Source organism: Astatotilapia calliptera, chromosome 20, assembly GCF_900246225.1.
Source record: "Astatotilapia calliptera chromosome 20, fAstCal1.2, whole genome shotgun sequence".
In the NCBI taxonomy this organism is placed as follows: Eukaryota; Metazoa; Chordata; class Actinopteri; order Cichliformes; family Cichlidae; genus Astatotilapia; species Astatotilapia calliptera.
Window position 1 is genome coordinate 11869424 of NC_039321.1, and position 12781 is coordinate 11882204.

Here is a 12781-nt window from a genome sequence, read left to right on the forward strand (position 1 = left end):
ACCAGGCTAAGGAGAGCCACGAGTGCAAAATGAATTTAATTTTATTAATTAAATAATGAAATAACGCATGCACACATTTGCACACAACCAGAGATAACTGCTAACAAAGAAACCAACAGACCCAATTTTCAATCAATCCAAACACAGAAATGTTTGCACACACATATGATTATGTGCAGAGGTCCACCCTAGAAACCAGCCTCAGATCTCCACACATGTACACATGAATGCACATACTTCTGTACACATCTGGATTGGTAAACTGATTACCAATCCAAAATTCCTAAAAATCCAAGCACAGAAATGTTTGTGCACAAATGTGATTGTCCACAGAGAGCAACCAATTCAGCCAACCTTAGATCTCAAAGCAGGAACACGGGAATGCACAAAGATTTCCACACATACAGAGATAGAAACGGCTAAAGAAACCACCGGAACAAAATTCCAAGCAATCCAAACACGGAAATGTTTCCACATGTTTCCTGATCATGCGTGGCCCATTCGGTGTGCCTGCATTGAGCTTGATCCAACCTTAAATCTCAGGATTGCAGGATTAAATGAATCCACATACATTTGCACACATACAGAGATAAACTCTTCCAAAGATACCGAATCCCAAGAAATAAAAAAAAACCCAGAAATGTTTGCACACACATAAAAAGAAAAGAAAAATAAAGAAAGAAATGGCAAATGTGAAATGATCTCACACTCACCCATTCAATTCAATTCAATTTTATTTATATAGCGCCAAATCACAACTACAGTCGCCTCAAGGCGCTTTATATTGTATAGTAGATCGTACAATAATAGATACAGAGAAAAAAACCAACAATCATATGACCCCCTATGAGCAAGCACTTTGGTGACAGTGGGAAGGAAAAACTCCCTTTTAACAGGAAGAAACCTCCAGCAGAACCGGGCTCAGGGAGGGGCGGCCATCTGCTGCAACCGGTTGGGGTGAGAGAAGGAAAACAGGATAAAGACATGCTGTGGAAGAGAGACAGAGATTAATAACAAGTACAATTCAATTTACGGAGGGAGGTGCTTTTGCTGTGATGTGTATTGTAACAGTTTGTCAATAAAAAGCCGACGAGGGAAGCTGCTCTTTGAAGGATTTGGGCTACAGACAGGTGAGGAGCGTGAGCTCCAAGAGCTGGTTCTGACCCAAACTTCCCTCGTTAAGGAGTGAAAAGACCGGTTGAAGATGTTCTGTCTTGTTTTCTGTTCTTCATGAGGAATAAGTCTCTAAACTAGCGGGGCATGTGGAAACACAGACCCAACAATGCACATCATCGGCATACATCCCCTTGAATGTCCAGTCAATAACCAGACCATTATTCTTCTCAGAGTTTTGGTATATCCCATACGCCCTGCCATAGGGTTACAATGAGCTGCCTGGAAAATTATTTTCCAGCTGCTTTTTGGCACCACCAACTGGGTGTGTCATGACTCATTCAATACAATCTGTCTCTAACCATCACAGAAAGAGGGTCGGTCAGCGCTACGTCTGAGCACACCATTTGATCATCAGTTTCCATCCCTCGGTCAAAGGCTGCGCGTAGAGCGTCATCACAAGACTGCTCTAGTGGGAAATCTCAGATGGAGTGAATTACTGGAGCAGGCAGAGCCTGTGTATGTCCCTGGGCATACACCTAAGCGTCACCTACTCTGCCTCCAACAATATCCTGGGTTGAACGAAGGGAATGGTGGACCAGAGTCAGCGTGCAGCCTGAGTCCACATTATCTGTCCCGCCTCCATACACGGGACTCTCGACTGACGTGTCCTAGTTGTTCACATCTCCAGCACTCCAGCCCCAATGCTTGTGTGGCTCGCAGTGAGTGGAGTGCATTGTCCATAGCCACTGTGCAATGACTCAGACCCAGAGCTGCCTCCCTAGAGTTGGGACTGGCTGACTTGCCACTGCTGGTTTTGACCGACTCATTGATTCTCTTAGCTGCACTGACAGGTGGTTCTCCGACCGCTTCACCACGGCATGCGGATCGGCTGGTCGGTGGCAGCAGACCCACTCTGCTGTGTCTACTGGGAGCCCATCCATGAATTGCTCAAGGCCAATTAGGTCCACCAGCCAAACCTCTCCTTTATGTGAGTGCCTGGCGTTGCTCGGCCGCTGGGTCATGCACCTGCCTTGCGTAGGTGAAGGGCCGATTCTATGACCCCACCAGCTACCTTGTGCAGTGGTCCTCCAGTGTGAGTCCCAGTTGGTCAAGTATCAACCAAGGGACATCTTTAAAGCAGACCCTGTCAGGACTCTTCCAGACACTAAACCAAGGCACAATGTACATTTCAATTCCTTTAATTTTAAATATGTTTATATTGTCTATCCTGTAAAATAGTCAGATGTCTATTCATATTAATGTACATAATTCACCTGCTTGCTGCTACTACTGCACATTCACCCAATGTGTGTATATATATATATATATATATATATATATATATATATATAATGTTCTTCCTCTACACGCCCCCCCAATTTTTTTGCACATGTCGAGGAGCGTGTCAGGCTACATTTCGCGTGTGTTATACTTGTATAACTATGCATGTGACAAATAAAGAACCTTGTACCTTGAACCTGTTAGGATTAAAATGATTAAATAAAGAAGATTTTTTTTTATGATTTTCACATACACATCACATGTGCTCATTATGGGCTGGTGCTGCATGTTTTTGAAGGTCAGAAACTTCATTCAGTGCTATGACTGAATTGAAATATTGAGACTGATGTAGAGCGCAGAGGGTCTTTTTGTAGCATGTATACACATCACACCACATAAAAGTCAGGCTATTTTGTGGACCAAGGAACTCTGAACAAAATGTCCAGAAATTAAATAATAAATAGAATCAGAATTAATTATCAAGGCAGGGAGGTGTTTTTCTGTCTCTCTTTAAATGCATGTACATCCTTCCTTCAATTACAGTGCATTTAATGGTAATAAAAAGCAGATAATGAATTATGACACTGTGTTCATTTGCAAAAAGAAATCACTGTACACACTGTGATCCACACACAATTGAACTGTAATTAATGTATGTTACAGATAACAGACAAGAAAACAGCAAGAAGGCAAGCTTTAAATAAATGTTCATTTAGTGGAAATGGAATTAAATAAATCATGAATACATATTTTAATCAAAAACATGAAGAAACCTAAAACTGATGGTCACGTTTCCAACAGAAGTCAGAGATGTCTGCTTCACTGCGTCCAATTCAGAACAACTATGTTTCATACCATTTGTAAATATCCACTTTGTAAAGACAAAGCTTACACTGTCTGTCATGATTCAGTACATGTTAGGCTGTGTTTGGAAAACAAATGAAAACATTATAAGTAATGTTTAGGATGCAGCTTACAAGCTGAAGTGGAACAGAGTGATTTAATCTATTATTCAAAAGTGAAGAATTAAGGTTTACAAACGAAAAAGTGCATCACTGAGCAGATACATGCTATTGTATTGTTCTACACAGCACAAGGTAAACCATAGCAAACTTAACTATAAAACATATAACCCTGTTTACAAAAATATTGTGATTCAGTTTAAAAATGTAAATTAAATAATACAGTATTCAATTAAAACCTTTGTGTAACTATAAATAGCAGAAAGACAACGATTCAAATATTGAAACAGTTTTGTAAGAAAATAAATATTCATTTAAAATGTTTAATTAATGACAGCAACAGTTTCCCATTGTGTTGCATAACCACTTTTTTAAACAACCCCTTTATTTCACCTTCATTTTAGGTTGGAAATACTGCCCCCATCACATGACCTGAAGAAGCCTCAGAGGTGAAACATCTTCACAAACCTAATAGAGTCCAGTTATCTCCTTGTATGTAAAGAGACACTTACTGGCAGGAACTGATGGAAAAACCAGGAATTTAGTAAAACTGCTGATTCAATCTGCGATAAGTCTGGAAACCATTACATGAAACCTTTCTGCACATCATTCATCAATAATGAATAACATAGACTCATTAATGCATTAATGAGATATGTAAATTACTACACCATTATAGGTTGCTAGCTTTTTATCTGTGCGTACTAACAATCGTCATGGAGCTCTGTAAATAAAGAATAGAGCAGCCATTAAAAACAAAGAAGAAAAAGAATTATAAGAACTAGATCAGTTATCTCTTTGGTTACCTTTTTAAAAAACACATAATTTCTCAGTTTTAGCATTTGATGTAAACTTTAAAATAATCTTATCAATAAAAAGTTATAGTTTATGACCTGTTTTTGAACTTCCATAACAGTTTTTGGAAACAGAGTTTGTTTTCAGTTTAATGGTTGTCAGAAAAAAACAAGAAACCTGACCAGTAAGAAACATGTAAGCTGTAAGTGTGTTGGAAAAGACATAAACTGGGTGCCACTTTAGCTCAGTGGGTAAGCAGAGGAATGAATGGGTGAAAAAGACAAGTTGTTTGAGTATGCTATATAAGAACCAGTCCATTTACCATTCACCGTGCAGGTGACCACATGACAAGAGTGAAGCAGCTGGCTTTGACTCTGACATCTGGTGTCTCTCTCTTATTCTGGTGTCTGTTTCTTTTGTTCTCTATCCATAGCTTGTGACCATGGGTGAGGGTACAGACACGGATCAACTGATAAACAAACTAGTACACATTAGTGATGTGACGTTCTGTATCGAGGCTTCGAAGCGTGTGTCGAGTAATGGAGGGGGCGTTTCCGCGAAGCGCGTATCGAGGCTTGCTTCATTTATGGGAGGAGCTGAAAATGATGACGTCCGAAGCCTCGCTGCCCGGCTGTACCACGTGACTGGTTCAGGAAGCGGTTCGAACTTTGCCGCAAATAATCATTTTCCATACTGCCAGCATAAATATACACAGTATACTGCCATCACTACAATATAGATGTTTTACACACTCCTTTTGTTGTTGACATTTACAGGCTGTGTGCAAAATGCCACACTCTTCAAATTCATGCCAACTAATATTTTTACGTCCAGTAGGTGTCCTGCTAGAGCAAATGAAGCTTCAAGAAGCTTCGCGTTGGGGTGAACCAATTGGATGAAAAGCTTCAGTGCTTCATGAGGCTTCATCTGCCCATCACTAGTACACATCACTGCAGATCCTGTCCTAGTTTGTCTATCAGTCTCCTGCTCCCCTCTCTCAGGGAAAAATTTCCCTGAGATACTTGATACCACTTAGGGCAGGGGTGTAGAACTCCAGGCCTCCAGCACCAGTGTCCTGCAGGTTTTAGATAGCACCCTGGGTCAACACACCTGAATCAAATGATAAGTTCATTACCAGGCTTCTGGAAAACTTCCAAGACATGTTGAGGAGGTCATTAAGCAATTTAAATCAGCTGTGTTGGATCAAGGACACATCTAAAACCTGCAGGACGCTGGCCCTTGAGGCCTGGAGTTCGACACCTGTGACTTAGAGTAACAATTCATCCAGCAGAACACCATATCTTCAGATTTGGAAATTCTAGTTCTTCTTAATACGGCTTGAATTTTGTCTGTGAATCGCTCCAGTGGGAGCTGGAGGAAACTGCCTGATGGAGTCAACAGAAAGCAAAGAGGAGATCCTTAGGCCACCAAGATGGAAGACGTCCACCTTAGTGGCCCTAGCACCTGCCAGTTAAGCAACTTTCTTTTTTTTTAAATTTCTTTTATTTATAAGCTTTATTTTCATTTTTAAATTGGAAAACAGACAATCAAAACAAACAAAGCGAACAAACAAACAAAAAAGCAATTTTCAATTAAGACTTAATTCCATTAACCCTGCAACACCTCCTGAGAACCGAGGAACCAAATATCTTTTTTTGTAATGTCCTGCATTTCTGGAGCTAAAAGTATCACCCAAACCGGTGTGATATCAATGGAAAGGTTGGTGTGACTTATTATGGTAGCCCAAATAAGTCAAAAGATATAGAGCAAAAACAAATGTCCATTAATGAGGGCATAAATGAATAGGCTGGTTCTCAGGAGGATATACATACATTTTTGTGAGTTTTTGAAATTTCCACATAAATGTGATCCTCTGCCTCTCAAAAAAGCAAACAAAATGCAAAATGTAGCAAATATGATACAAATGAAAACTGCTAAAAGCAAATTAATATTTTTCCTGAAGGTATTTCATGGTTCAGGATTTAAAGGGTAAAGTTTCATGTTTGTAAATACTCTGTGTGTAATGATATCACATTATAGCCTATTGGACAAGTAAAAACCCAGCATTGATGTATATGTGTGGTGGGCTCCATGGAACATAAACTCACTTTGAGTCTCAGAAAGTGAATGTGCACGAGGAGGTGCCATTTTTGAGTCCATTAATCAATGAACTTTATAAGGACACGTGTGTGTGTGTGCTAGAAATACTGGACATTTTCAATCAGCTCACTTTTCTCTTCATTAGTTGCAACGCTGCCTCTTTCTCTGTCAGGTAATCTTTGAGTCTTTTGATCCGTTCCTGTCTTTTTAGTTCATCACAGTCCGTGGACGTTGTTGACAAAATGTTACTATAGCCCACATGGGCGACATAGTTCTGCTTGTTTGTGACTTTTCCACAGCTCATCATTCCATCTTTTCGAGGAACCTTTGCTCTTCCCCCTTTTTTACTCACCTGCTCTGCTGTAAAGTCCCACTTGTCTAGCTCCTCTAGCCTTGCCCTGGACTTGACTGCAGGATCCAGAGTAGTGGGCATGCAACATGGACACACAGTGCGTTTCCTGGTCCGTCCTATTCTCCTTGTGTTTCTGCTGAGATCCAACCAAGTCTGAGTCTGAAGATGAGCATCTGCATACTGTGATTGTGAGATACTGCCTTCATTTGTGGTAGGGACATCCTCACCACCTGGTTCCAAACAATCTGTCTCTTGCTTACTTTTACAGTCACATGATGCCCTGTTGTGTGAACTTTGACCTGAAAAGAAATTCTGTTTCCAAGGAAAAGGAGGAGGTTTCTGGTCCAGTTTGACATGAGAACATTTGAGAGCTCCAACACCTGTGTCAGGTGATGGTGGTAATTCCTTTCCAGTTTGTACTTTTACTCTCGGGATATCAGTATGACCACTGTTCATATTGGTTTCTTGTGAACTGCCACCTTCATATCGAAAAACATCTACCACTGGTTCCTCATTATCCTCCACTGACTTAATGGAGTCTATGTGCAGCGAATTTACAGGGACAGACTCAACTGATGGTTCATCAACCCTCTGAAGGCAAAGTTTAAGTTCAGCTGTTATCCCGAATATCTGCCTCAGCAGGTGGTCAGACAATTTGCGAGGCTTTGGTGCCACTGACTCAGGATTTGTAGAGCCCTGCAAATGGGGAAATGTAAAATAAAAATACCATTATCACACATTAAGCAAATGATCCAAGTACATTTAGTAGCTGTTTATGGGAACTTTTACTAAGCGGTCCAAAGAGAGGTCACTGCAAGTGAAGGAGGCCATCATTATTAAAGAGATGGCTAAAACTCTAGTGGTCGAATCAACAATCTGATACATTCTTAAAAGAAGCAATGTACTAGCAACACCAAAGGTCTGAAAGACAACAGAAGACAACTAAAACAAATTCTTTCCATGACTGAGAAAAAACCCACTCACAACATGCAACACTGTTGGCTAGCAATGTCACCTCACAGGAAGAGATGACCTGAGGTTCCTGGTTTATGCTGCGGCCTTTGTGTGCTGTGTGCATGTTCCTTCCTCCCACCGTCCACAGACATGCATGTCAGGTTAATTGTTCGTTTTAGTTGTTGATTCTAAACTACCCATGAATGTGAGGTAGGTAGAGTGCTTGGAGTGTAAAAAAAAATAAAATAAAATAAAGCAATGCATTTAATGCATGGTTAAAAATGTGGCTTGTACTCTAAAGTCAAAATTGCTCTTAAAGAGGTTGGGATGTCATTGTCAAGGTCTACAAGGTCTTCAGAGGGTTTACAACAAGGTGCCACTGGTTACTTTTAAGAAGAGAAAGTCCAGAGTATATTTAGAAAACATCTGAAAAGAACCTGCTTAGGAAGATGCCACCTGTCAAACATGGTGGAGGCAATGCTAAAGCTAAAGTATGGTTGCCAGTGCTACCAGGTCATAGTATTTGCTGATCATGTGCCTGCTCAGAGACATAATGGGATGAATCTGAGCTGCACAGGGCTGTACACTCTGCTCAGATTCAGCCAAATGCTGTGAAGCTTAATAGGTAGCACGTTCCAGTGTAAACAAGTTAATGTAATACTGAAAGCTGAAAGTCTGCACTTTAATCACATGTTAATGAAAACTGACTACGGTGCTGTACAGAGACAAAATAAAAAAAGGAAAATAAATCCACGTTTTTCTATCATCCACGCTTCAGAAAATAAATACTCATTTTGTACATCACACAAGAAAACCGACAAGGTTAAGAGGTTGAACTTTCAAACGAACACTGGTGTGATCAGAAATACTCACCAGACAGAAAACAATACAAAAAACAATTACAAACAAACTTGAATTATCCTTCAAAAAACATAGACCAAACCACAGATCTGTAATGATTAGCTGCAGACCTACGTGAAATGTTATATTATCTAGTCTACAATCACACCTTAAAAGCATTTTTATTAAAACACTAACAAGTCCCAGAAGCATCAGAACTAGCCTTACCTCAGTTATCTGACTGTCGCTCTCTGTTTCACAGCTGCTGCTGGCCTCTGTTGGACTTTCTGTTTTTGCATCAAGCTCTACGTCTTGCAACTGCTGGGCAGAGGTGCTGTGAAGCACGTCTGAGCCACAAACACACGTTTCATTTCTATCTGACGTGTCCTGGCCGGCTTTTGCTCCTCTCAAAGCCATGTTTGAAGTTGTGCAGCGTGGTGAGCAGGACTCTGACTTGGGTGGACTATATGATACAAATATGACATTGTCTTCATCCAGATGAGAGACCGCAGGCACGTTAACTGCTTGTTGAGGTGACTCATCATCGTCACATAGATCAATCACCTCATCTGACTCCCTTTGCGTTCTAACATCTCGACTTGTTACAGCTGACTGAAGAAACTGTTGTAAAGAAGAAGATGGTGGAAGAATGCTTTTGCTGAGTTCAGACGCTTTAGTTGTTGTTGTGGTCTTAGATAGCGGGGTGCACCGTTTAGCTACAAAGAACACCTTGCCATTGCACATGACCAAAGCATTTTCTTGCCCTTGTGCACCATTGTCCTGACTCAGCTGAGAGGCTGTTTTTCTGAAGGTGCTGAGCTGTGTGGAAGAATTTTCTCTCTGTGCGATTGCTTGAAGAATCTCTGAAGTTACAGACGGACAGTTAAGAGGTTTTATATTTGGACCTGATGAACAATCCACTTCTTCTATCACCCAGCGTGTGGGGCTGTCGGGCCTTTGTGAAACCTTTGGAATCAGTTTTAACTGTTGTGTTCTTTGCTTTGGGTGAAATCCATAAGAAGTCAGTGTTGATGCATTGGAAAACATTCGGACTGAGTGTGGAGCGGTGTCCGTTGGCAGAGTCCCGCCTTGATTTATAGTGGTGACAGGAGTAACATACACTACACTGGGTAATGCTGACCCCGAGGAGGAGCTGGCAGAAGAAGTAAAAATCTGTTTCTGGATAGCTGCAGGGAGTCTGCATGCTGGAACGGTCTGGACTTGTGCATTGGGGGGAATCTGAAGATACTGTCCTCTCGGGAGTGCAGGAGATTTCACAGTAACTGGGAGCGGATTAAGAAGTTTTACTGGCATTCCAGATTTTTCTTTAAAAGTTGCCACTGACGGAACTTCAGCCATTAAATTACCAGTCTGCTGCTGCAGCGACTGGTTGTTGACTGAATGTACACGGTTGGACAAGACATTCATAACTGAAACCTGCTTCCTGATTATTTGCTGAGAGACAGAAGAACTCAAAGCTGTATCTGTGACCATGTTCACAGGTGCTGAGTTGATATTTATGGTAACAGCTTCCTGGGAAATTGGGTCCCTTTTAGTGTTACTTGTCTGTGGTTGGAAAAACTGTCTGTTCACCATTTGGACAGGAATCAGTTTCATGATGTTCTTTCCATCAGCTCCAATTGCAGGCATTGCCTGGTAGAAGACACCTCGGCCACTGAGAGAACAGAAGGAAGAACGGAATTAACACAAATATAAATATATGAATTTTATACAGTTATGACTTTATTATGTTGAACTCTAACACCTCCAAACAGTACAGATCTAAACCTTTACCAGAGTGGCAGAGAGTCCACTTATCTGATTTCCTTTGTTGAATTTGTGATAGTTGCCTGCATTTCTAAGCCAATATTAGTTTTATTACTCGCTCTTGTTGCTCAGAGTGGATGGAAGGCTTTAAGCAGGCACTCGGGAGCATACGTAGGTGTCACATGCATTTAAGAAGAAATTCATCTCCACTCTTTTACAAAGAAGTTATTCCACCAGCATAATTAGAGGCAATGGAGTATCTGATGCTGTATTTTTTTTTTTCTATTGGAAAAATAAAATGAGGTATGTCATTATTGTACTATTTTTACTGTTTTCCCAAAATTCTTAATTTTTGCTTTACTCCTAATAACTGGGAAGAGCTGTTTTACTGCAATGGGAGATCAATTATATTTCTTTTAATAATCAAGGGGTAACACTTTATAACATGACCCGCGAATAAGGCGCAAGTACCCAGTACTTAGGTGTCATTTGCAGGTAACAAGTTATTGTATGTTATTTTATTATTGTTTCCTGTACAAAACGTGTTACACGGAAATACAGGATACTTGCGGTCTAACAATGTAATTATTTTATAGTTTCCTGCAAAAACCTGACTCGGTACACGAAACTGCATGTAAGTACAGGGTACTTGTGCCTTATTCGCGGTTACCATCAAGGGTACATTACAACTGACAAGGTGTGCAGTACACAAAGGTACAAATATTTAAATACTGTTTCAAACAAGTTAATAAGAACTTTAAAACTTTAATGTGGGACTATATGAATGACAGATCGATCTCATATTTTGTAAGATTAGCTCATTGCAATTAATAATAATGATTAGAATATTTATACTTAGTATTAATAGATGGGATTAGATACTAAATATAACAGCAAACTGAGCCAGCCTATGATTTCTTATTCGGACCCATCATTAGTGTTGTCATGACTCCCGTTATGTTTAAAAGCACAAATCATCAATAAGGGACTGGGAGGCATTGAGCCATCAAACCGCAGTACCTGTAAATCGTATCCATCTGTCCTCTGGTGAAAAGACGAACGCTGGAATGTAATTTTTAGCTGCCGTAACGAAAAATGACTAAATTAAATACATAATTATTGGTGTGAGCTCCGTTTACACGATAGCTATAAGTTACTGGTAACGTCCAAACACCATCGTAGCCTCAGCGCTTGAAAGCTAGCCTTGGTCCAAATGTGTAATCGCCGCTATTAACCTCCGAATACTCTCGTTTAATTGCCATTAAAAAATGTTTTGACTGCACATTTTTCTCCCTGGTGCCTTTCATCAATGGATGTAATAAGTTGGAATCTCGTTTCCATCATTTCAGCCCTTCTGTCACATTATTTCCGGTTTGTTACGAGGTTGTGTTCAACGTAGCAACCCATTTTTAAGTTTGTGTTGATTGTGTTTGTTTGTTTTAATCGCAGACTCTGACTTTAGGTTGAATATAGTGGTGTTCTGTCGTGTTTTAGCAGGGTTCATTATTCTTATTATTTACTATTATTTATTTTTCACGCAACACAAGACGAGTTAAATATTGTTAGCCTTTGTGGCTTTTGAACTCTCCCTTTTTACCAACTTCCGCTTGGCCACTTCCGGTTCCGTTTTGTGATACGCATATTTATTTATATATTTTCTTATATATTAAGTGTGTCTGATATTTAGATAACCTGTCATGAAGATGCACATTTCTGAACATGACACATGGTGGAGATGGGCTCTGTCTCCTTTAAACATGACACCCAATGTTGTCAGTGGGTTTTGGGATTGATGTTAATTGCAGTGTTCATTTTGGTAAACCATATCACCCCATGACAAATTTATAAATACACTGACACAAGTAGTGGGAAAAATAGACAAGGAAATCTAAAAAGGGAGGAACACAGGGTGCTCCAGCAACAGAGTAGAAAATCAAAGTTATGATGCAGGACAACCAGATCAAGCTTGAACTTCACTGCTTAAAAAAAAAAAAAGAAAAAAGAAAAGGAAAGAAACTCCTAAATCAATGTCGGATCTTTATGAGTAAAATATTCAGCTGTTTTTGCTGATGTCAGTCAGCATTGTTAATATGGAAATCTAGTGAACTATATTCATGTTTTTGTGTCATCGTGAAGTTATATAACAATTTTTAAAAATGCTGTTCTAAAGAGCTCAAAGTAAAAAGCTTGTGACCCCCAGTGACTAACATTTTGCTTTAAAGTTTGGAGATGATCTAATGGAAACTAACGCTTATCCTAATTGACCTGTTTCTTTACATTTTGTTTTTTAAGATCAACTTTGACCTTGGGAACTAATGATGAAGATCAAGGTCAAATGCCAACCTAGGTACTCATGTGCCCCAAAGCCTAGTATATTGTTGTTGTTGGAAAACAATCCATAAAAATTATGAAGAACAACATTTTTACAGATTTTCACATTTGTTTGACCTTGACCTGAGTCAAACCAGCCCCACCTGTTACTGGTATCTACCTTCACACAAAATCGAAAAATGAACAGTGGATGCTAGACTGCTAACAGACAGACAAAGGTTAGATTCTAATAATTATTTGTTAATTAGAAACATATCCGCTTTCTAGGAACATTGGCTCATCA

General features: G+C 39.9%; 1 protein-coding gene across 1 annotated transcript; it reads right to left on the reverse strand.

Moving 5' to 3' along the window:
* Positions 1–6085: 6085 nt before the first annotated feature.
* Positions 6086–12771, reverse strand: lrif1 (ligand dependent nuclear receptor interacting factor 1). The gene is made up of 3 exons (XM_026153901.1): positions 11188–12771; positions 8629–10075; positions 6086–7302 (listed from the first exon to the last, which is right to left on the reverse strand). The coding sequence occupies exons 1-3, from the start codon at positions 11202–11204 to the stop codon at positions 6376–6378; spliced, it is 2391 nt and encodes a 796-aa protein (XP_026009686.1). The 5' UTR covers positions 11205–12771; the 3' UTR covers positions 6086–6375.
* Between the last annotated feature and the right edge of the window lie 10 nt (positions 12772–12781).

Coding starts and splice junctions, on each gene's coding strand:
- lrif1 (XM_026153901.1), bottom strand. Junction 7,303..8,628: donor GCGACAGTCAGATAACTGAG/GTAAGGCTAGTT, acceptor CCCCATTTGCAG/GGCTCTACAAATCCTGAGTC.